General features: G+C 39.7%; 2 protein-coding genes across 3 annotated transcripts; both read right to left on the bottom strand.

The window, feature by feature from the left end:
* Nucleotides 1-1,947: 1,947 nt before the first annotated feature.
* On the bottom strand, nucleotides 1,948-11,854 carry slc2a3a (solute carrier family 2 member 3a). Of its 2 annotated transcripts, XM_087787188.1 has the most exons (11): nucleotides 11,652-11,854; nucleotides 11,328-11,431; nucleotides 7,556-7,660; nucleotides 7,287-7,447; nucleotides 6,223-6,463; nucleotides 5,989-6,151; nucleotides 4,228-4,415; nucleotides 4,056-4,160; nucleotides 3,876-3,974; nucleotides 3,587-3,790; nucleotides 1,948-2,769 (listed from the first exon to the last, which is right to left on the bottom strand). In XM_087787188.1, the coding sequence occupies exons 2-11, from the start codon at nucleotides 11,337-11,339 to the stop codon at nucleotides 2,452-2,454; spliced, it is 1,596 nt and encodes a 531-aa protein (XP_087643314.1). In that variant the 5' UTR covers nucleotides 11,340-11,431; nucleotides 11,652-11,854; the 3' UTR covers nucleotides 1,948-2,451. The 2 variants fall into 2 exon arrangements, with proteins under 2 accessions (XP_087643314.1, XP_087643315.1); XM_087787189.1 differs by lacking the exon at nucleotides 11,652-11,854 and having other exon boundaries at nucleotides 11,328-11,586.
* Nucleotides 11,855-15,139: 3,285 nt separating this feature from the next.
* On the bottom strand, nucleotides 15,140-20,403 carry LOC148083941 (uncharacterized). The gene is made up of 5 exons (XM_087787187.1): nucleotides 19,549-20,403; nucleotides 17,582-18,209; nucleotides 17,021-17,268; nucleotides 15,738-15,917; nucleotides 15,140-15,349 (listed from the first exon to the last, which is right to left on the bottom strand). The coding sequence occupies exons 1-5, from the start codon at nucleotides 20,401-20,403 to the stop codon at nucleotides 15,140-15,142; spliced, it is 2,121 nt and encodes a 706-aa protein (XP_087643313.1).
* Nucleotides 20,404-21,667: the final 1,264 nt, after the last annotated feature.

Genomic DNA, 21,667 nt, shown 5'->3' with positions numbered 1-21,667 from the left:
TTTGAAAAACCTCTATTAAACTCATACTCAATGAAAGGTTTTTGAATTTCTCAGAATAGGTTCAAGTCCAGTCAAACATTCTTCTGTGACTGAACAAAAGAAAACATGTTACTCACAAGACCTACCCTCTGTCAAGTAAGCATAACTACAGTAGAAGAATGTAGTTTAAACTATAGGATTGTATGTTACTCCTCAAAATAACCCTCTAATTCTAAGTGGGTAGCTTCTTGGAATTTAACCTCAGTGTATAGGAATATTTGAAACAGTTTACTTCAGTAGCTGAGCACGCATAACTCAAGGACACATAAAATAAGTAAATAAATAACTTAGATAATTATATACAATAGAATATAGTGAACAGAAAGGATATTTGCTTTAAAGTGATATATTTGACTCATCCTTTGGTAACATTGTACATCACTACATCATCCACATGACCACCCGTCAGTTCCCTCTCTCACTGTTACACCAGCGACTAGTCATCAGCGTTTTTATACACTTTAATAAACTCTCGATAAATTTAAATAATTTTCACAATAAATATTTTTTTCTAAGATGCCATAAAATAAAATATTAATATATATATATATTTAGCTATTTAAATGCTCTGAAAGTGCAGTTTAAGTAAAAATACAAATTGAAAACATGTATATGTTAAGACAAAAAGTATATTCTGAGTGGTATAAAGTTATGTTTACTACGACTAACTTTTAATTAAACGGGAGCCAAATTGCACACAAGGTTTTTAAATCAATTTCGATTTTGGTCTGTTTCTTGATGTCTTAAGTCTCTTTAATAAAAGCTGCCGTTAAACATCTTATACAATGTTATACACAGTAAGAGATTTCATACCAATCGTTGAAACATCTGTCCGATGTGAATAATATTTGCACTTTCCCTTAAAACCTACAAACACCCGTCCACTCAGGTGACACATCTGAGACATGATTAAGACAATGTTATCAGTCAGTCCAGCACTTATTGCAGGATTAAGACTTTTAACAGTACAAAGCTGACTTTGTTCCCTTCGAAAGACCTGTCTCTCATAGGTCAAAATCTTGAATTCCAAAATCTCTGGAAGTAAGGTCAAATTTTGTGAGTTAAGATTTCAAATCATGTTTTTTTCATATGTATTCCTTTTGACTTGCCTCTATAAAAACTTAAAAATATTAGATTTCAAACATCTAGACTGGAGGTGACGTTTAACAGGATTTCCCAAACAAATGTTGACACATCAATGCATCTATTGCAAATAGTATTAAAGTATATTGTTGGACGATGCATTATCATCTTGGAAGTTTACCTGCAGTTTGGCTGGACACAACCATTAAAGCATTTGATCTACAGAGTAATCCAACACGTACTTATATGTGCAAAAAGCCTGATCAAGTCTAATGGTGTCAAGGTTTGAGCGAGGCTACATATAAGCAGCGTCTTGGTTAACAGCCTTAAACTATCTATTTAGAATATCTTAATCCATGATCTATCTACAGCCTATATTTTCCTAGCTGTACATTAAATGTGTTCAAGTTATATTAGGGATCTGTCTCTGATTTGTACATTTAAATCATTTTTTGCTATAAAAATAATACATTTCATTTTGTACATCAGTTCAGGTGTCAAGCCTTCAAAATGTACATACTTGTCCATCCACCTTGAAATATTTCCCAACTCAGCAAGTCTAGATAATGAATATATCTGTACTTATTAGGTTCAAACTACTGTGCGAAAAAAAAGTACATTTTGTAATAGCCCAGAGTACTTTTGCAGGCTAAACAACTCAAATCTTTGTCAACAGGTATTAGTCAAGTACAACTTTGAATTATGTCCATTGTATTGGTGGCTGACCATATGACGATCATCACAAGAAGCACAAATGTTTAAACAGTGTAAAGAAAGGGATCTATTAGTAGTGGAATCAACCAGCCTAACAACACTGACTTTACTAATAATAAGTGATGTTTTGATCTCAGACTGAACTAACCAGTTGTGTTTCCCTTTAATTTAGCGCCAACACTCATCAATAGCTATTAGGAGTTTAGTTTAATTGGCAGCATATATAACAAGATAGTTACCATCTCATCAATATGATCAGTGAGGTAAGAACAAGTGTATTTTAATGTGTGCAGAGCTAAAAACCCCAAGATAAAACAGGGCTAAAAGCTGCGGAATGTTCATTAACCTGGTAGCTCATTCGCCCCGGAATTATTTTTTGCTAAACTGAGAACTTTAGACTAAATTAACCATATTCCAGGAAAGGTTTAAAATGCCCTAATATTAGCAAAATGTAATTTTCTAAAACTAAAACTAAAATAAATATATATTCTTGTTACAAGTTCTTGTAATGACAAACAAAAGAAAAGCTAACATTTCCGTTCTCCACATTCCCTCTTACACCCGCTATGATTCTTCTCTGAACATCTGTGTACAACAGTTGAAAACCTGAAACCTCTACACACTTTCCTGAGCAGAGGCTGGTTTCTCTGCAAGAGCTGTGACCTCAGTAGGGACGGGTGCGGTGACAGTCGTCGCCTCCACCAGGGGGAGCTTCTCCTGCACAGGTGAGGCAGGTAGGACGGTCGTGGTGGCGCTGGTGCCGGCGGGAGGATCCTCCACAGACGATGACGCTGGAGGGTTGGAGCCCCCGAAACAGCGAGATATCTCGTCAAAGGTTTTTCCTTTGGTTTCCGGGACTTTGAAGAAGGTGAATATGAAGAAGAAGATGAGGAAGGCAGTGAAGATAAGGAAGACCCACGGACCACACAATTCCTGAAGAATAAAATTGGATAGTAGAAATTAGTAAAATACAAAAAAACTATGTAAATATCATGTTGATTTATTGTAGCTTATTCAGCAAGAAAAAACACAAAAAACAACAAAAACAACAAATCAGTTTTGGTTTTCACATAACTAATGTTACTATTACAGGTTCCTTTTTGCGGTTTTGGTATAATATTTCCTGCTGAATCCTTAAAAAAAAAAAATTCAACATTTTTAAAATAAAATTGAAGATTTCCCGGCTAATCTTTGGTTAAGAACACATTTTGTGCCAAAATCTTATACCACAAAGTCACTCTATCTGTTACGTCAGCCAACAATTAGCCCCAAATAAAACACAAAACTGAAAAATTCATAGATGGTGTATAACTATGGAAATATATTGAAAGTAATTTTAATTTTTTTTGAAGAATGGACATAAAACCCTATTAATAATGGTTGTACTTAGAGACCTCAAGCCAGTTTTATGTGGTACACAGTGCTCAAAACATCTATCAAAATCTTTTGGTAAGCAACACAATATTACACTGCAAGACCTTTTTGCACTGTAAGGCTTTGTAGTATTACTCAAGAATTATTATTTATAGATACTGTGCTTTGACATAATATTTGTTGTGTATATAAGGAGCCCAAAAGGCCCAGTGCGCCCTATAGTCCCAAAGATATGATATTCCCAATTTTCGAATTCCTTATGCAATGTTTTCGGCCACAGAACTGGTACCATTTTTAAAAGTACCACTTTGGCACCGGTATTGGATAAAACCTTTACTATACCCATCCATCAGATCCATCAATTCAATTTACTTACCACCAATTTCGGGAAACTAATTCCGACCAGGAAGTTGGCCGTCCAGTTACAGCAGCCGGCCACAGCCATGGCAGCGGGTCGCGGGCCCTGAGAGAAGAGCTCAGCGACGATGAACCACGGTATCGGACCTGGTCCCAGCTCAAACATCGCCACGAAGAGCATGACAGCTAAGATGGCTATGTAGCTCATCGCCTCGATGTCTTTCTGCTCAGAAAGAAGTTGATGTCAGAAAGTGAACGAAGCTCTCGCCCCACATACCAGTATTTATTCAATCTATTCCTGAACTCACCAGCAGGAGGGATATGGTCATAAGCAGCGCACTGACTGCCATACCACCCAAGCCCAGCAGGTGAAGCGTTCGGCGTCCAGCTTTCTCCACCAGGAAGAGCTATGGTAAAGACAGAGGTCGAGGTCACGGAGTCGAAAATGATGAAAAAAGGGAATGAGTAGAAACAGCGTGCGCACTCACAGACACGACAGTGAAGATGGTGTTGACGATTCCTGCCCCTATGGTGGCGTAGATGGGCTGCTTTACGCCAGCCGAGTCAAAGATGCCGGTGGAGTAGTAAAAGACCTGGACTCGGACAAGATACAAAGTTCAGAGTATGTTGGTGGTCGAGACATCGGTGTCGGGGACTCACGGCGTTGATTCCAGATAACTGCTGCGACAGCTGCAGCATGACTGCGATGAGCAGCGGCTGCCGATAAGACGCGGAGCGGAACAGCTCTGGGATGGTGACCTTTTTCTCCATCGCCATCTTGGCGCTCTCTTCCTTCATTTCTTGGAGATCTTTGCTTACGTCTTCACTGCCACGCAGTCGCACCAGAGCTGGAATTTATGGGCAGAGTTGAGAGTGGATTCATAGTGAAGGTCTCAAGTTTTCTTCATGAATGGTTGGTCTTCCATTTCCTTCCTGTTGTCGTGCACTTTAATGTAATTAAAGATAGGATAGCAAGGACTTCAACTAGTGATGATGCAGCTTCATGAAGCAGTGTCATGTTGTTTAGAGGTCAGTATCAGTTTAAAAACGATCTATTTTTTAACAAGAAAAGTTGTTCATAACAAAGGAAAATAGTGCAGAGACCGACATCTAGTGGCTGTAAAAAATAATGACACTGCTTCATGAAGCTTAATCAGACCATCGCCAACAATTGTTTATCATTAAGAATATATGCTGGTTGTTTTGGTGTGAGTGCATCACCATTTATTTTAGGAGAAGGATGTCAAATTCTATCACAATATTTATGCAGTCTGGTTTGTGGGCCAAATACATTTCTATTACCAAACTTTACTTGTATGAGTCTGATTGCATTTTCTTTCCTGGATACTTTGTGTTTGTCCTCCTTCATCAAACACTCAAACAAAGAATCCTTTCATTTATTTATTTTCTTTATCCAACAACCGTTTTACTCTTATTGGTTATGTTGAAATCCATAATCTATGTTTCTTATCTAATCTTAATCACTGGCATCTTTATAGGTCACCAAATAAAACTAAAAAAAGCTACTTGAGCCAAGCATCCAACAGGCCACATACAATTACACTGTGGGCCAAATTTGGCCCCTGGGTCATGAGTTTTAGGGGCTTTAACAACATATGTACTATTAATGGAACCACTTATTTAAGTTAATTATTCTACTTCACTAAATAATTGTTCACTCATGGTGAAGTTAAATAAAGGTTAATGTCACACACTGGTATTTTATTTGTGTATGTTGGAGACTGACGCGGTGAAGGTAAATTGGGTCAGTCCTTCAGAGTCCACTCCACACAGATGCCAAAACCTTCTGTCTCGTGGAGTAAAAAACCTCTCCTCTGATAACCTCACACGAGTCTTTTACCCCTTAGCTTCTCCTGACACTGATAATAAATAATTGTAAACTGAAATTATTAGTTGAAGTTGAAATTATTTTGAGTTTAAATAAAGTAATTAATTCTGGCCTTTGAAAAAAACATAATAACAAACTAGTTTTAAAACTACTATGAGCAAAGAAACCATTCAACATCCTAATACAACACACCTAAAGAAAGGATAAAATATTATTTTCATAAAAATATGTGGTGTTGTTGCATCACTAGGTATGTCTTTTTAAGAGAACCTCCACAATATTTTTTGTCCCCCAAAAATCTTCCCCATGTTCCACTGATTATTGAAGCAGCCTGGAAAAGTGGTCCAAAAGTATTCTCTGCTAGAGAAAGATAAATGAAACTGCTTGTTGCCACGATGTGATTCTGTTATCCCTTATGGCTCAGCTCTTTTTCCTCCATAACAAACCAATAACCGGGCCAAATGACACTGCAAAGAATAGTCTGTTGATCCATCTTCCTCAAGACACTTCTCTCCTCCTCTACTCCTCTGCCAGGATCTTTTGAAATGTCTCTATCCACTCTTACTCCATACCTTTTCGTGCCTCCTCCTCCTTTTTCAGGTTGATGAGCAGGAAGCGGGGACTCTCCGGGCAGAAGGGAAGCAGAATGCATTGCACGACAGCAGGGACCACAGTGAGTGCCAGGAGCAGGGGCCACAGCTTGTCAGAGCCCAGCAGACCCTCAAGTCCAAAGATCTAAACACCACAGAGAGAGAGGTTCAGGTGTCAGTGTCAGGTGGACAATGTTGTGTTTTGTCTAAAGTTACCTGAGCAATCAGGATTCCCACCACGACACCTAGCTGGTGGAGGGTCCCGAGGGCTCCTCTGAGGGGGGTCGGTGACACCTCGCCCACGTACATGGGGGTCAGACCGGTGAAAAGTCCACAGAAGAGGCCAATGACCAGACGTCCGGCAATCACCATCTCGTAGGAAGAGCAGATGGTGGAGAAGCCCATCAGGAGTCCGCCTATCACCGCCAGAGAGTTGACCAGGAACATGGAGCGACGCCTGCACGACCAGATTCACAACATGATCTTCTATAATGAGCAGCTGCAGAAAAGTTGAGGCGGATGTTATTTGGCAAGATATAAATAGATGACACACGTATTTCAACCATATTTACATGACGAGAGGCCTTTTTACTTGGCTGTACTCTAAATTATAAGTCGTTTAAAAACATCCATTAAAGATCTCAATGAAATTCAGTTTAATTTATATTTAAAGCCATTGTTTTTTATTAAGGTTCTAATCCAAACGGCTGATACTGCATGTTATGAACCAAGATTAAGGAGGAGAGAAGTGAGTCGGAGAGACCCTAGGGAACATTAGCTCTCCACTGTGGGAACCAAAGTCACGCTCCATCAAATCCATTAATGGTAACGACTGGAGACGTTTCAGTTGTGGCAAAGGGGCGCAAATAAAAAATTCATTATGGAGGTAGAAAAACATCCGGAGAAAGCTGCTGGACATTAGTGACGTTGGTCAATTGTGTTTATGATGAAAAGAAGTTGCAACTCATTGTTCTACTGCTTTCACAGTGCTGGTGTGCTCACTTACAGTATATTCCAATACGTGTGATTTAAATAAAATATGTTAACTCATTCAACGTGCTAGCGAAGGCCAAATAGTTTTTCTAAGCGAGTTTGTGGCATTGATACTGCTAAAGTAGCCAAATAAATGTGAGTTAAGAGCTGATGCTAAATTAGGGCCGCCCTTGACAAAGATTTATATAGTATTAAGATAGATAACTGACAAAGTATGAATGTAAAAGCACTTGTACAGTTGCCGCTTTTAGATCCTTCCATCTCGACAGTATCTCGTGATCTTTTACCTGCCGAAGCGGTTGGCCATGACCCCGACACTGAATGAGCCCACCATGCCTCCAACACTGAAGATGGCCACCGTGACGCTCCACACGATGGTGCAGACGCCCGGACTGATAGGCTCCCCATAGCGCTCCATCCAGGTAGCATTGAAGAATGCTCGCAATTTCTTTCGAGGACACACAGGACAACATGGTGAACGTTTGATTGGTCACTGATATGTACTTTGAACGGAGTTGTCAAAAGACACGTTTGATCAGACTAGTCATTGACTCACCTGCTCGGGAGCATTGATCACGCCGGTGTTATAGCCGAACTGCAGGGAGCCGATGACGGCGGTGGCCAAAGAGAACAGGAGGTAACCTGTGACCTGTTTCGGCTGCTGAAACACACATTTTGATAAATTAAATACTGGTATTTGACTCAAAAATCCTCATTAAATCACAACTGATCAGAGGATTCTAAATGATTTAAAACCATTGTAAAGTATGTCATTGTTCAATTATTCAGTACACTGACAAGATAACGATACATTGATGGAAACACTGCTGTCATCGACTCATCTCGCTCGTTTTAATGCAATTGAAAACGTCACTAAAAACCACCTGCTGCAGTGGCGCCGGCTTCCATCATGGAATCGATTAATCTCGGTAATGAGATCAGTCTCAGCTGTTGTCATAGAGACACGTTGAGAATGAAGGGAGGAAATACGAGCGTTACCTGTGGTGCACTAAGGTAACTAGTCTAGACTTTTTCAAAGCATCAAACACTTCAAAACAGAATAACACTTTTTGCTTTTGGTCTTTTAAATCTTTTACCACTTTATTTATTCCTCCAACAAACATACATTGAGTAAATAGAAAAAATAAGTAGAAAATAAGTACTAAAAATTGATACTTGTATATGTAAACATTTTTTACAGTTATTTTGATGACAAAAAGCCAAATAAAAACTCTTAACTTTATAAATCTTAGAAAAAAAAAACATTTTGCTTTAACATTTAATTTGTTTCTTTGCCATTAAAACTGGAATGAATTTGAACAACAATATACACTTGATAACACTGTTGAAAACTGAAAACTTGTTTACTATAACCACGCCCAATCTGCTGTTATTGGTCAAATATCAAGGTTCATCACCGCTTGTCATCAATTCCAGAAGTCTCCATCTCCAAGGGACTCGTTGTGTAAACAAAGCGTGATGAAAGCTGGCTGGAGGAGGAGTGAAGCCATTATTACATAGTAAAGTACTTCGATCTCGTAACAAGGTCATGATGAGCGAATTACTGCATCTTGCAGAGGAAGTCGTCGACATTCCTAACACTTTGACAATGATGAGTATTATAAGCAACAAGACTTGAGAATATAGGGAACGTAAACACTGCTCCAACTTTTCAAAGTGTCATTATGGGCTGGAAGACTCGGAGAAGAATTCGGGGTCAAAAGAAAAAATTGGGTCACTGTGTCTCGCTAGAGCTGATATTTGATTTTCAGCCGAGTCATTCTGCTGACGAAGCAGAAACAGCTGACGTTATACGAGATGAGACCGAAACAGAAACATCAGGTGAGCTGCCACTGCCCTTGTTCCCGTCCTTCCACCAAAACAGATCGCATGATATTAGCCGGCACAGCAGTTTTCAGGATTATTAGCACCCGAGGGGGGATATATATTGCAGTGAGAGAATGAAAGATTCATATAAGAATGGGTATATTAAAAAACATGTTATTTGTTTTATTATTATCTCTTTAATATTCAGATGAACCAGCAAGTTAAAGTCTCTTCTATTTAGAATGATGTGGGAGTATTTGCTGTGAGGTTTTGTTCAATCATTTCAGAATTAATATATGTGGGATGAGTGAGAGTTGATGGAAGAAAGAACAGAAATCATTATATAATTATAATTATTATACAATAATCCAAAACAATTAAACAAGCAAATACTTAAAGGATGCTATAAAACATCATTAATAATAATGATATATGAATAATATTAATTAAAGAAATATCACTTTGTGAAACTTCTGTGTCTATATCAAACATTTTATTGATATTATAGATTTTGATGAATTTAATACATTATTTGACGGATCAGATGATTCCCTTCTTGGAAATATTGTTAGCGGAATAAATAAAATGTCAAGACAATGTAGCTGATATTGATAAAATATAATATGTGTTAAGGATACTTAATATTTTTTGTAAGATTGAAAACACCTTTTAAATAAACTGAACTGAACTGAACTTAATTCCCTGTATTTACATTGTTGAAGTTGACTTTTACTGTTGAAGGTTTTTGATCACTAAAAGGCTAAGTCGACAGCTGGAAATAATCCAATGGTCCTAAAATATCTTATTCTGTCAAGTAAGGAGTTAAGCAAAGTGCAGTGTTACCATGACAACCAGCACCCAGACTGCAGGTTCAACTTTGCAGGAAAAGTAGTTACAAAATAATATGCTTATGACAGTTTCGAAAAAAGTAACTGCATGATTATTACAAAGAGAAGAAGCTGCACTCATTTTTTCCCTCTCCATCAGCAAAAGATCCTGTGCACACTAGCTTCCATTGTTGTCCCCATGGTAACAGCCTGAAGGTGACTTTATTATTGACACAGGCTAAACAAAAAGACACTCCACAAATTCCAGTGTTGTCCATCAAGGATTTTATCCACATGTTTTCCTGGTCACAGTTTCCATATTTATGAGAAAACAAGGAAACATGTTTTACACATAAGAATGTATATGAAGTGTGTGGTAATGCACCGGGATTGGAAACGCTAGTTAGTTAGCATCTTACTATAAGAAAATATACATTTGTGCATCATCCATCTGAGTGTTTAAAGACGTGAGCGGCGCTGCTTAACTCTCTATCTCGGGAGACAACAAACTACAATTACAGTCCTGCATGATAACTTCACAACTGACACGATAAGCCGACAAATGTGCAGCTGAAGATATGACCGGGTCACACAAGGTCAAAACAGCAAAAGCAAAACGTAAAGAAATAAATGAATGATGAACTAAGTATTAACTCACATAGTAATTTAAGGTTCATTTATAATTAATGTAATACGTAAAATATTGATTATTTTTAAAAGGTTAAAATGTGATTTAATTCAGCTAATAAAGAAAGAGAGAATAACATTATTAGAAAGAAACATATAAGTCACAAAATTGACCTAATTGAGAAATAGAAATTCAATTTAAACAGGAAATATGAGCATCCAAAGACATGATATGACTCTTAAAAACATGCAGGGACCCACAAGAGCGTGAGGATAAAATATGTTTTTTTCTTGTTGCTTGTAAAAAGTCTTTATTACCATCAAGGGCGTAATACATCGAGCTGTGCAGAGTCACATGACCAACTGGATTAAGGCAACAGGCCGGGGTCCTCGAGGGCGTGAAGCCAAGTATTGATCAGACTGTCAATACTGAGCACGATCACACGCGTTATTTGTGGAGGCGACAGGTCGACAGGTCGACCTTTCACTCACCAACAAACAACATCAAATTAGTTTTTTCAATTTAATCTTAGGTTTTTGCCAAACTGGACCTTCCACGCATTGTCTGTGTGTCCAGAACTCTCTTAATGTAATAACTGCTTGGTCTCTGGGGGACACAAAACTAATATGCTCTGAAAAAAACAGAGGCCAGTGAGGTCGAATAATCTACAACTTGCTTAGCGAAAAAAAAAGCAGGCGATATCCTTAATATCCTTATGTTTAAGAATTCAAATCCTATCTCTAAAGTGCTACCACAGTCATAACCTGTTTTTTTGGCCACAGGTGCGGGTTTGACGTTACATTCAACTGTACTATTTATAATGAATAGAAGTAAAAAAAGAGCAATTTCTTGATTATAAAAGGTTCACCTAAAACATTGTAAAAAAAATGTAATCTTTTTCTTTAGTTTAACCTGACAAATATTAGGGTTTAAAAACTATTTTTCTAAATATTCTGTCTAAATGTAAACAATGTAGATTAGGATTTAGTTAAAAATAAACAATAAAAGTATAACACATACTTTATAACAGCCTTCAATAGACTCACCTCTCCTTCCATCTTCGGTGGAACTGGGAAGAGTGGGAAGTGTGGAAGATGCTGCGATCCTCAGGTGGGGTTGTAATATCCGCAGGATCCGCCCGTCTGGCTCCCTAGTCGTGAAAAAGAAGCGCACCTCGTCACCGAACGACGTCTACAGCATCAAAACTCCCTAAAATCCACCTAAAAAACAAACGTAACCCCCAAACACCGCGAGCCAGTGGAGCATCAAGCACAGACGCAGGGTCAGATGGAGAGTGTCTCCAGCACCTCCTCTCACTGTCACTTCACCTCCAAACCCGAGGACGTGTATCGAGAAGTTTCCACACGTACCGTGAGAGACGTGATCCGGGGGTACAGCGAGTCCTCTGCGTGGAGATCCGCACGTACACGCGCGCCGACTCTCTTCATTTACTTCGCCTCATCCTCCGACGTCACACTGTGGACACGCAGAGATGTCGTGACGTTACTCCGCCCAGTTTCGTCGACGTCAACGCCGCATCCCCGGGAATCGTGCCGACGTCCTTGTCCTGTGATGGCCGCGGTCGTTATTCGGTTAGTAGTCCTATCGCGCATGCGCACGAAGGTGGGGGGGTGTTGGGATCCAGGAGGGTCGAGATAACTTCTAATCCCCCCTCCCCGAGCCGTCCGTGCTCAGATTCCCATCATGCACCGCGCGACAGGCGACCTTGACAGCCGCTGCTGATGCTGCAGATGCTGATGCAACGTTGCCAAGCAACGGATGATGCGGCTCACATGATGCAGGTCACATGATGCGCAGAGAGAGGAGGTTTTTTTTTTTGCGGTTTCATTGTTTAACTACAAACAAACAGCTCTTTATCAAAAAGAAAAAAAGACGTTGTTTTCTTCCCTGAAACTTGAAATGGCAATTATTTGTGTTAAATGTCTAATAAATAATTAACTAGTAAAACTGAAAACATCTGAGACGTCTTGAGACTGGAGGTATTTCTCAATTAGAACTTGTTTGATTCAAAGTCGCAATGATGCTTTAGAGACAAATTTTTAATTTAAGAAAATGACCTAGAATACAATATAGTCACATACGTTCTTAAAATATGATGCTATGTGGCACACTGTAAGTTGTTTTCTCTCTTCATTTGTTATTTGACTAAATAAACGGATTTAAAATGATCAGGGCTGATGAGACTATAATACATTTTACAAAGTAAGATTGAAATATAGAATTTTTTTGATTAAGCATTTATGTAGGTCCAGATATACAAGTATGAAAAACAAACAATCTAACTATAAGCACATTATGGACCTTACATTTGCTGAAAAGAGCTGAAATTAAGGAAATAACGTGTATCTCATTAAATATTTAATTAAATATGGTTTAAATTGAAAATAAATGTAATTTGATGATTTGAAGTTGGTCATCTGCATCTCTTTCTTGCCTCCTTACTATCAACAAAGGAGCCACAATTCTAGAAATATCCCTAATGTTTTAGTTGATATATTTGGTTTACATTTTATCAAATTGGACAAAATAAATTTAATGGAGATATTCGGCACACCTACATGATCATTTTCAATTTAAAGATCGTCCAGTCACAGACAGACAAATCCAAATAATTTGGACTGGAAACATGGCAGTGTTCCTTCTAAAAGGAGGAGAAAAGGTAGTCTCGGTTTTACCCCAATGACCTGACCTTGGGTAACCATTTTGAAGGTGATCAAGTTAAATCTACCTGATTTTCAAACGCCCTCCCATCGCTCACCTCTCAGATGTTCCCCAGCCAGAGTAGCCCAGAAGTCTCCGTCCATCTTCGCAAGGCTATGAATCTGCCGGAGCAAACAATAGAGTTACATTTCTAGAAAATCGCCAAAACACCAGTTCAGTCGTTCAGTTGAGCTCATAAAAAAAGGGGTTTTAGGAGTCAGAATAGATTCAACATTTTATTGAAACTTCTTCTTAAAAACATGTACAGCTTGTTTACACTGCATTTTATTTATATTTTCAAGTTTAACATTGCAGTTTATAGTTTTGGCTCCAACATCAGGTAAACTGAGGGGTGAAGAGGAGGTGCTAATATAACACACCACCTTTAACGTTGACGGGAACGACCAAAAAAATAAGTTAAAAAAAAAAACCCACCATACACTATACATTTAGCAAAGGCAAGCAGAAGCGAAACATTATGTTTGCTAAATAATAATAATCAAAAACACCGGGAGCCCTGACATTTCCTCATAGGTGCAAAGTATTCCAGAGTTTTCATCAGAGACCTCCCGATTGACTCAAAGACCTCGACAGGATTGCAGAGCTTTTTTTTCTTCATCTTAACCCTTGTTTTAATCTGGGTCACAGTGACCCAAAGACACAAAAACAAATATGTTTGAGGTGTCACCTGTGTTGTCTTTGGGTCGCGGTGAACGACCGTCCATGAAAACATATGCCTTTCATCCACCAATAACCACTGGACCCAGAGATAACACAAGGATTAAAGGAGCTCTTATTGCACCAAAATCCATCACCATGACTCCGCCTCCCAAGCCTGTCCATAAAAAAAAACAATGCTTGCTGAGAAGGCAAATCTATCATGAACACTATTTATAACACGTCAATCAATCACCAGTGACTGAATCAAAAGAGATTTAGGCTGTTCTATGAAACTGGTGCCTTTTTTTGTCCAGTAGGTGTCATGACCTCCTGATAAAGCAAAAAGCAGTCAATGCAGTTGAACTGTTTCTAATTACAAATGCATGTTTCAATATTACGTCATCTATTTTAGTATTTTAAACTCAACAAATGCATTGTTACTAAACTACCCAACAAGCTTAAAATGTGGATATTTTAAAACAAAGATATGTTTCAAAAGAGTAATTACATGAACAAGTGTTTTGGCCCACTTGCAAAATAGAAGAAGCAAGAGCCAAACTAACCAACAACCAAAAAACAAGTTTTATATTGGATTATACTAGCACTGAAAATGTGCTAATAGCAGAAAAGTGCAGTTAGTTCAATTTAAAACACCATCCAGATTAGTACGCCTGCATTATAGCGTAACAAATTATTCAAAACGAATTTCCACAGAAGGCTTCCTTTCTTTTTTAAGACAGCAGCGCCCTCTTCTGGTCGTCGGTGGATTGTGCACGTTTGCCCCTGACTCGTCTGGAGGCGTGAACTCGGAAATAGTCTGGATCATCTGCCAACGACCAAATCCCGACGTAAGCCACATAGTCAGGTGGCCAGTCGCCATGTCTGAAGGGGTCACGCTTGCGTCACGACTGTTTGACCTTTAACTTGTAAAGTTATCTGCTTAAAGGGAGCATTTAGAAAATCAGCTATTTATGTTATTTTCAGAAAATTACATAAACAAAATGAAAATCTGAATTATTCTTTTTCCGTGGGATTTAAAACAACTTGGACCATCCCAACGGTCATATAAACACGTTAAAAATACAAACAGAAAGTTTACTTTATGTCTACAAAAAGCGCATTTTAAGACTTTCAATATGAAATACTAATAAAACCCCTACAATTATAAGGTGCAACAGTCACTGAGGGTCTGTCTAACCCGTCCGTCCATCAAAATAAAGACTCAGATAGAGTCTCCTTCAAAGGTGAGGTTAGGTGGAAGGGCAATGGTTCAAGAAAATCCTCTTATGCATGTTTTTATGAGCCAGTTAATCCAAAGCCCTGCCTCCACCGAAGCTTCAAAGTTCTGGTGATCCGCACAGGGATGAAGGAAGTCCACACACACACACACACATGGAAGACAAAAAAGAAATCCAACTCGGGCTTTCCAGTTTGGTTATATTGTTCCAGCGGTCTGTGCTGTAAAATGTTCTGTGTGTTAGTGGCAAGGATCATACGGGAGCTCTGAGAGTCCACCGTGGAGCTCGACTGCTTCCTGCATCCAAGAAATGACATCGCCGACCAGGTGACTGGAACATGTACTCTGGTGGTTGATCTCGGCAGGCGACAAAACCCTGGACCAGAACTGTAGGTCAGAGATCTCCCCTGTAAAGGACTGACTGACATCGAAGCGACCGCCCAAAGTGTCCTGTGGAAACCAGGAGACGCATGTTAGAGACTACATCAGCTGATTGTATGGAAGAAGATCAGAGCCGTCAGAATATTGAACGGTTGAATCTAACATTTTGTTTTTTTAAATTAAACATTGTATTATTTATCATTTTGGATAATGAATACAATAATTCAAATATCAAAAGGTTGAATTTGTTTTTATTGAATAATTGAATTGAATAACTTGAATATTGAAAATTTGGATTTGTTTTTATTGAAAAATCGAATTCAATAATTCAAATATCCAAAGGTTGAATCGTCACAGACTGTCTGGAAAATAGCTAAATTGACACCAATGCTTTAATGTTTTCACCTCATCGTCTGCGCGTCACATGATTGGCTGAAAGTTCAGTCGATCACTTTACCTGCTCCTGTCCCAAAAGGAAGATCCCGCCGGGTTTAATGGCGTGCCAGGATGCCAGGTTCTGGCCTGAACCTTTCTTCACGCCGTCTTGATACGCCTCCCAAACGCCATCACGTGTTGACCACGTAACACACACGTGGTGCCACTTTCCATCAGTCATGGTGATGGGCAACGTAACAGCCTGCAACAGCAGTGACGATTAAAGTGAGATGACAAGAGACTGATTTAGCAGATAAATTGTCCCAAGAACATAACATTCACACATCAATTATGTATCCTCGGAGGGAGGATAGCACTTTCGGTTGATTTTTTTTTACACTTGTTTACTCTCTGGGTCAAGGTGAACGACCTCCCTGGCTTCCAGAAATACATAGGCAGTGGTAGAGGTTGTTCATTTTGACCCAGAGACAACGCAAGAGATATCTCAAACACATTTGTTTTCAAGCCTCCGGATCACCTTGACCCAGAGATAACACAAGGGTTAAGAGAAATATTTATCTTAAGACTCTCTTTATGTCTGTTTTGATTCAATTTTAATTTAAAGATCGGCCAGTCACAGACAGACAAATCCAAATAGTTTGGACTGGAAAAATCGCATTCCTTCCAATGATCATTTTTTGAGATAACCTCAAACTGGTCTTAGTAATCTCTGTTTTTATAACATACTTATGTCCATTCCTCACCTTTTTAATCATCTTTTATTTGTTTCCAGTGTCAGAGCAAATAGGTAAAATAACTTTTATCTATTATGGCCCATATCTAAGGCATTGAGTACTGATGACAATATTTTTTGGATCCAAATCTTTGACTTATATTTTTATTTTACCAATCGAGGACAATATATTGCTTGATTATATTTTCATTCATATAATAAGAAAAATGCTTTAGCAACCACTGGCGTTAGGATCAAGATTAGAACAATTTCTTCCCTGTGTTCTCCATCGACTGGCTCTTGTTTCTATCATAGGTGATCATTGTTGGATTCCTTGACGTGTCTGTGAGAAGGAACTCGATTCACTCAACATGCAAACTCTGGGAAACGTTGTGTTGTTCCCACCAATAAGGGACTCAATTAAGGTAATAAGCTCAATCTATTTGTTGTTTCGTAGATTGACGTCTAAGGAAGTCTGCAGCTGCCTTCAGGTGAAATTGATGTAGACATGTTGAAGATTAAAAGAAACCACCTGCCACGTCAACCCGGTCTCGAGATGTCACCCTTGACATGACACACTTTAAGTTTGTTTTCTTTTTCTTACTTTTTTTTGGTTTAAGACCAGCATTTACCTTGTCATTGATGAGCAGCTCCATGGGGTTACTTCCCCATTCGATCAGCACCAGCTCGTTGGCTTGTCCCGGGACAGCGTAGGAGAAAGGAGTCCCCAGGCCAGGCCCAGATCCCGCCTTGAGATTCACGCAAATGGTTAACGCGAAGATCTCGTTGATGACCGAGCGCTTCATCCTGGCATACATGTAGTTGGTCCTCTTGGGAAAGTCCAGCAGGAATGCGTTGGGACTCTTCAGCTTTATGTGTCCTTTTCGAAAAGATACACGAAATAGAACTTAATATCAAAATAATATATGAAAGGCATCACATTCTGTAATTAATTTTGTTCAAGATAGTATTTCAGTAGTAACTTCTATGATACATATAATACATTTACAAACATTGAAGCAGTTAAGTTGAAATAACATTTCTACATAGAAACAAGACACCATGAGTTCCTGTCTCACAAATGGTGTTTGAATTCTTCATCTTTTCCAAACCATTCCCAATTGTACTCAGGATACTCAAGCGCTCAGATACAGGATTGAGTGGTAAATATGAAGGAATGAATGCAGACCTACCGTGATCAGTGCTGTGGTGTAACTTGCTCAAAACACTCTCCATTTTGCCGTGTCCATTTGTCTCTTTACCAGAGTGTGGCCTGCGGGGATGGTGATCTCGGCTGCGGTGGGTGTCATGGTGATCATCGTGGTGGTCATCGTGGTGGTCATCGTGGTGGTCATCGTGGTGGTCATCGTGGTGGTCGTCGTGGTGGTCATCGTGGTGGTCGTCGTGGTGGTCGTTATGTCGGCCGTGGCGCCTGTCGGTGTGGTAATCGTAGTGGCGATTATGGTGGCGGTTGGAGTAATGGTTGCTATTGTGGTTGCTGCCGTGGTGGTTATAAGGGTGAACTGGGCCATGGTGGCCGATGTCATGGTGGTTGTCATGATGGTCATCGTGGTGGTCATCGTGGTGGTCATCGTGGTGGTCATCGTGGTGGTCATCGTGATGGTCATCATGATGGTCATCATGATGGTCATCGTGGTGGTCATCGTGGTGGTCATCGTGGTGGTCATCGTGATGGTCATCGTGGTGGCCATTGTCACGGTGCTCCCGGTAGTAGCTTTGCAGCTGGTCCTCGAGTGCCTTGATCTTTCGCTGCAGGAGTTCTCGCAGTGAACTGGAGTACGAGCTGGTAGAGTTTCTTGCCTAAAAGGTTAAGGTCAAGGTCAACTCCAAGCACAGAGACGCCACGATCCATTTTGGTAAACTTTACATCTCAACTGTTATTCAGTTTCCGACATTAAATGAAAAAAAAAAGTAAATTAACACATTTATCAAGAGTTAAGAATATAGGTCCAGTGAAGACTAGCTTAGGAAAGAGGCTTTTTTCATTCTCATCATCCAATCCTCTGATGTAAAAGACACCATTCAATGAATGGGTTAAAAGCATAAACAGTACACAGTCTCTTAAAAGTACTGCTTGGTCACTCATACCTTGCGCTTCAACAACAAAATGGAAAGTTAAAAGATACCTGGTAGAACCTGGTATTTTTTTATTTTTATTGTGTGTCACTTTATTTAAAAACTTGTTGTGCAAATTAAATTACTAACATAGTTTCATACCAAAATCCATTCACTATTTACTCTAAGAAACAAACAAACAAATAATAATTAAAAAATTAGGTGTAAAGGTATTAGTAACTAAGGAAATGATTTAATTCCCCCTTTGCATCCTCCACCCTGTCCCTTCCCCTCCTGAAAATCCGGCTTTGTTCCCTGCCAGTGCACGACACGATTAATAGCCTCATCATAGGGATGAGGCTAATTGAAGCTGATGCGGTCCTGCGCCACTCGGCTCGTGGCCAGTGGACTTGCTGCAGGTGGGAGGGCGAGCCGGAGAGCAAATCCTGGCTCAGCGTTTATCTCACACCTAGAGGAAGATCACAGGGGATTTGTGGCAACTCTTTGCCCCCCCCAGTTTTACCTGAGATCACCTGTCCCTATCATAAAGGCATTGACGCGTCTGAGGGCAGCCCAGGGATTAGTATTTTGAAAAAATGAGTTGGGTTGACTTCATACAGGTGAGGAAACTTCAGAGTCACAATAATTTTACTTGTACAAGGAGAGATAAAATAAGGAACATACTCATAGTCTGTCCAATTTCGCTCTGAAGCAGAACATTTTTTGGTTGCATCTTTATACTCCATCTTGAGTTATTGATTATAAAAGAGATAAGAGAACTGTAAAAATACAGCCTGGTGTAAATTACAGCTTGTCTTAAATGAAGCATATAAAACATAGTGTTCTTCCTGATAGCTTATCTGAGTAACGTTTTGCGTCATTTGGAGGCACCCCCTCACATTCAATATCCATCTTAAATACTTAAAACACAAGCAATGATTAACATTTTAATACGTCTGGTGGAACACATGTAATAACACACACTTGCTCAGTTATTTTCCATTAATGTGAAAAGAGGTTAAATCTGAAAATACTCAATTCAACACAATGCAAGACTATAAAGTAAATTTGCAATTACTATTACCTGAAGGTTTTCCAGTCGCTCCTTCAATGTCTGCAGGGTTTTTCCGGTCTGCTCTGGAGAAAATGAGCTGTGCTTGCCGTAGGAGGAACTGGTCCGATGATGAGGGTCGAACCGGTGTCCGCCCTGAGAGTGGTGGTTGTCGTTGCTGTGATAGGATGAAGGCCCGTGGTGTGAGGCTGAAGGATGATGGCTGCTCTGATGTCCACTGTGGTCATCGTGGTGCTTCTCTGGATGGGTGTCGTGGTGAGTATCGGTGTGCGTGTCATGGTGCGTTTCGTGATGTGGGTTGTGGTGGTTGTCGTGATGCGTGTCATGATGGTTGTCATGATTGGGGGGATGGTGGTTGTCTTGATGTGGATTGTGGTGGTTGTCGTGATGAGGGTCATGGTGGTCGTCATGGTGGCCGTTGACGTGGTGGCCCCCAAAGCCCTCACACAAAGTCAGTTTGGCTGTGAGCTCCCGAATGGTTTCCCTTTGATCTAATATAGTTTCCTTTTGCCGGACGAGGCTCTCACGAAGGTGCAAAATGGTAGCTTTGGCTTCATCTGATATAACGGCTCGCCGGCTGCTGCCATTGAGACCGCTGGAGTGGCCATTTGTGCTTGGCCCATGTGGCACAGTGGGAGGAGAGTAGCAACTCGGATCGGCCTCTGGAGGTATTGGAGTGCAAACAAATTTTGGACTTATGCTGTAGTCATGGTCAGCACCAGGGAAACTGCCTGTTACTTCAGCACAAGAGAGGAAGTAGTACAAAATCAGAGACTGTACTGTAAAGGAAAACCTTGGAGGGATAAGTGCCAACTGCCGAAAAACATGAGAGTGCACCAGGCCGAGAGGTCGGACATCTCTGGCCATGGTGCCAATCAAAGTTATTTCTTAACAACTGTGAAAATCCTTTTAGATCTGTTGGGCCCACCAAGACCATTGAAGGAGGTAATTATGTGTGAACTTAGAGTCAAGGCAAAACCTAAAAGCTACATTTTATTTAAAAAAATATATCAGGATCTTTGCTGGATCTCTTCCCAAAAGGTATTTTTGGCATCATCGGAAGTATCTACATGGAGAACGTCCAGCTACGTGAAGTATCTTCCGGTGTCTTAAGAAAAAACTGGTGGCCGTCTTCCAACAAGAAGATCAGTGTTGGCTCCAACAACCTCCTGTGTTTGGCAGCCAAGAGTAATCCATTTAAGTTTGGCCTCTAACCACCCGTTTGATCCTTCTGGCATGAGTGGGTTTCACCTGAAGGACAGAAGAAAGAAAAACACATCATTAATCGAACAAAAATGGAAGAGAAGAATATGAGATATATCAAGATGTTGACAGTACGATCTTCACCAAACTCAACATGAGACACGATGGATGTCACGATATGCTTTTGAAACCTTTGGACTTGATAAAATAGAGACTTAATATAAGCAATTTGAAGAAGTCAAAATAATTTAAATTCAGACTTAAATGCAGATAAAAAAAGCTCCTTGGATGGATTGTTTGCTTTTCTTCTTGAAGGTCTTTGGGTGATTAGTTGCAGCTATCATATGACCACTCTAATCTGCTGCTGAGCTTGACTGTCTGATACTTAAAGACCACATTAGCAAAGGTTTAAGAGACATGATACTTTGTTTTTGCACGAGCTTCGTACACGAGACCAAACACCAAGTCTAAGGAAAACATGTTAAAACTAACAAAACATCAACTATGTTAAGATACTCGGGAGAAGCACTCAGAGATGATTTAAGGGACAAAGGCTGAATCTGAAAAAATGGTGAAAAATATATTCCCGACAGGAAGAAAACATAGTTCATCAGCATATTGTACTGAAGGTGTTTCCATGCCAACAAAAGGATGGAGGCCTGGCCACAATGGATATTACCAGTGACTTGGGATTCCTATTTTTGCACTGTGTTCCGAAGGCTTTAAATTCACAGTTTTCAGTAACAATAGTTTGGTCATAGGCGTGATCATTTAGACCACACAGTCTCATGTCAAACTCATGTCCTATGGGGCCGTCAAATCATAGAGATGATGTGTGCCAGTGTTTCGATGGAACATAGATTATCAATGAATAAAAATCATGTTCAAAGACAGTCATTTTCTTGGTAAATGTTTAATAGAGGAGGAC

Source organism: Callionymus lyra, chromosome 3, assembly GCF_982586985.1.
Source record: "Callionymus lyra chromosome 3, fCalLyr1.hap1.1, whole genome shotgun sequence".
NCBI lineage: Eukaryota > Metazoa > Chordata > Actinopteri > Syngnathiformes > Callionymidae > Callionymus > Callionymus lyra.
This window is presented reverse-complemented; position numbering and strand designations above follow the sequence as displayed.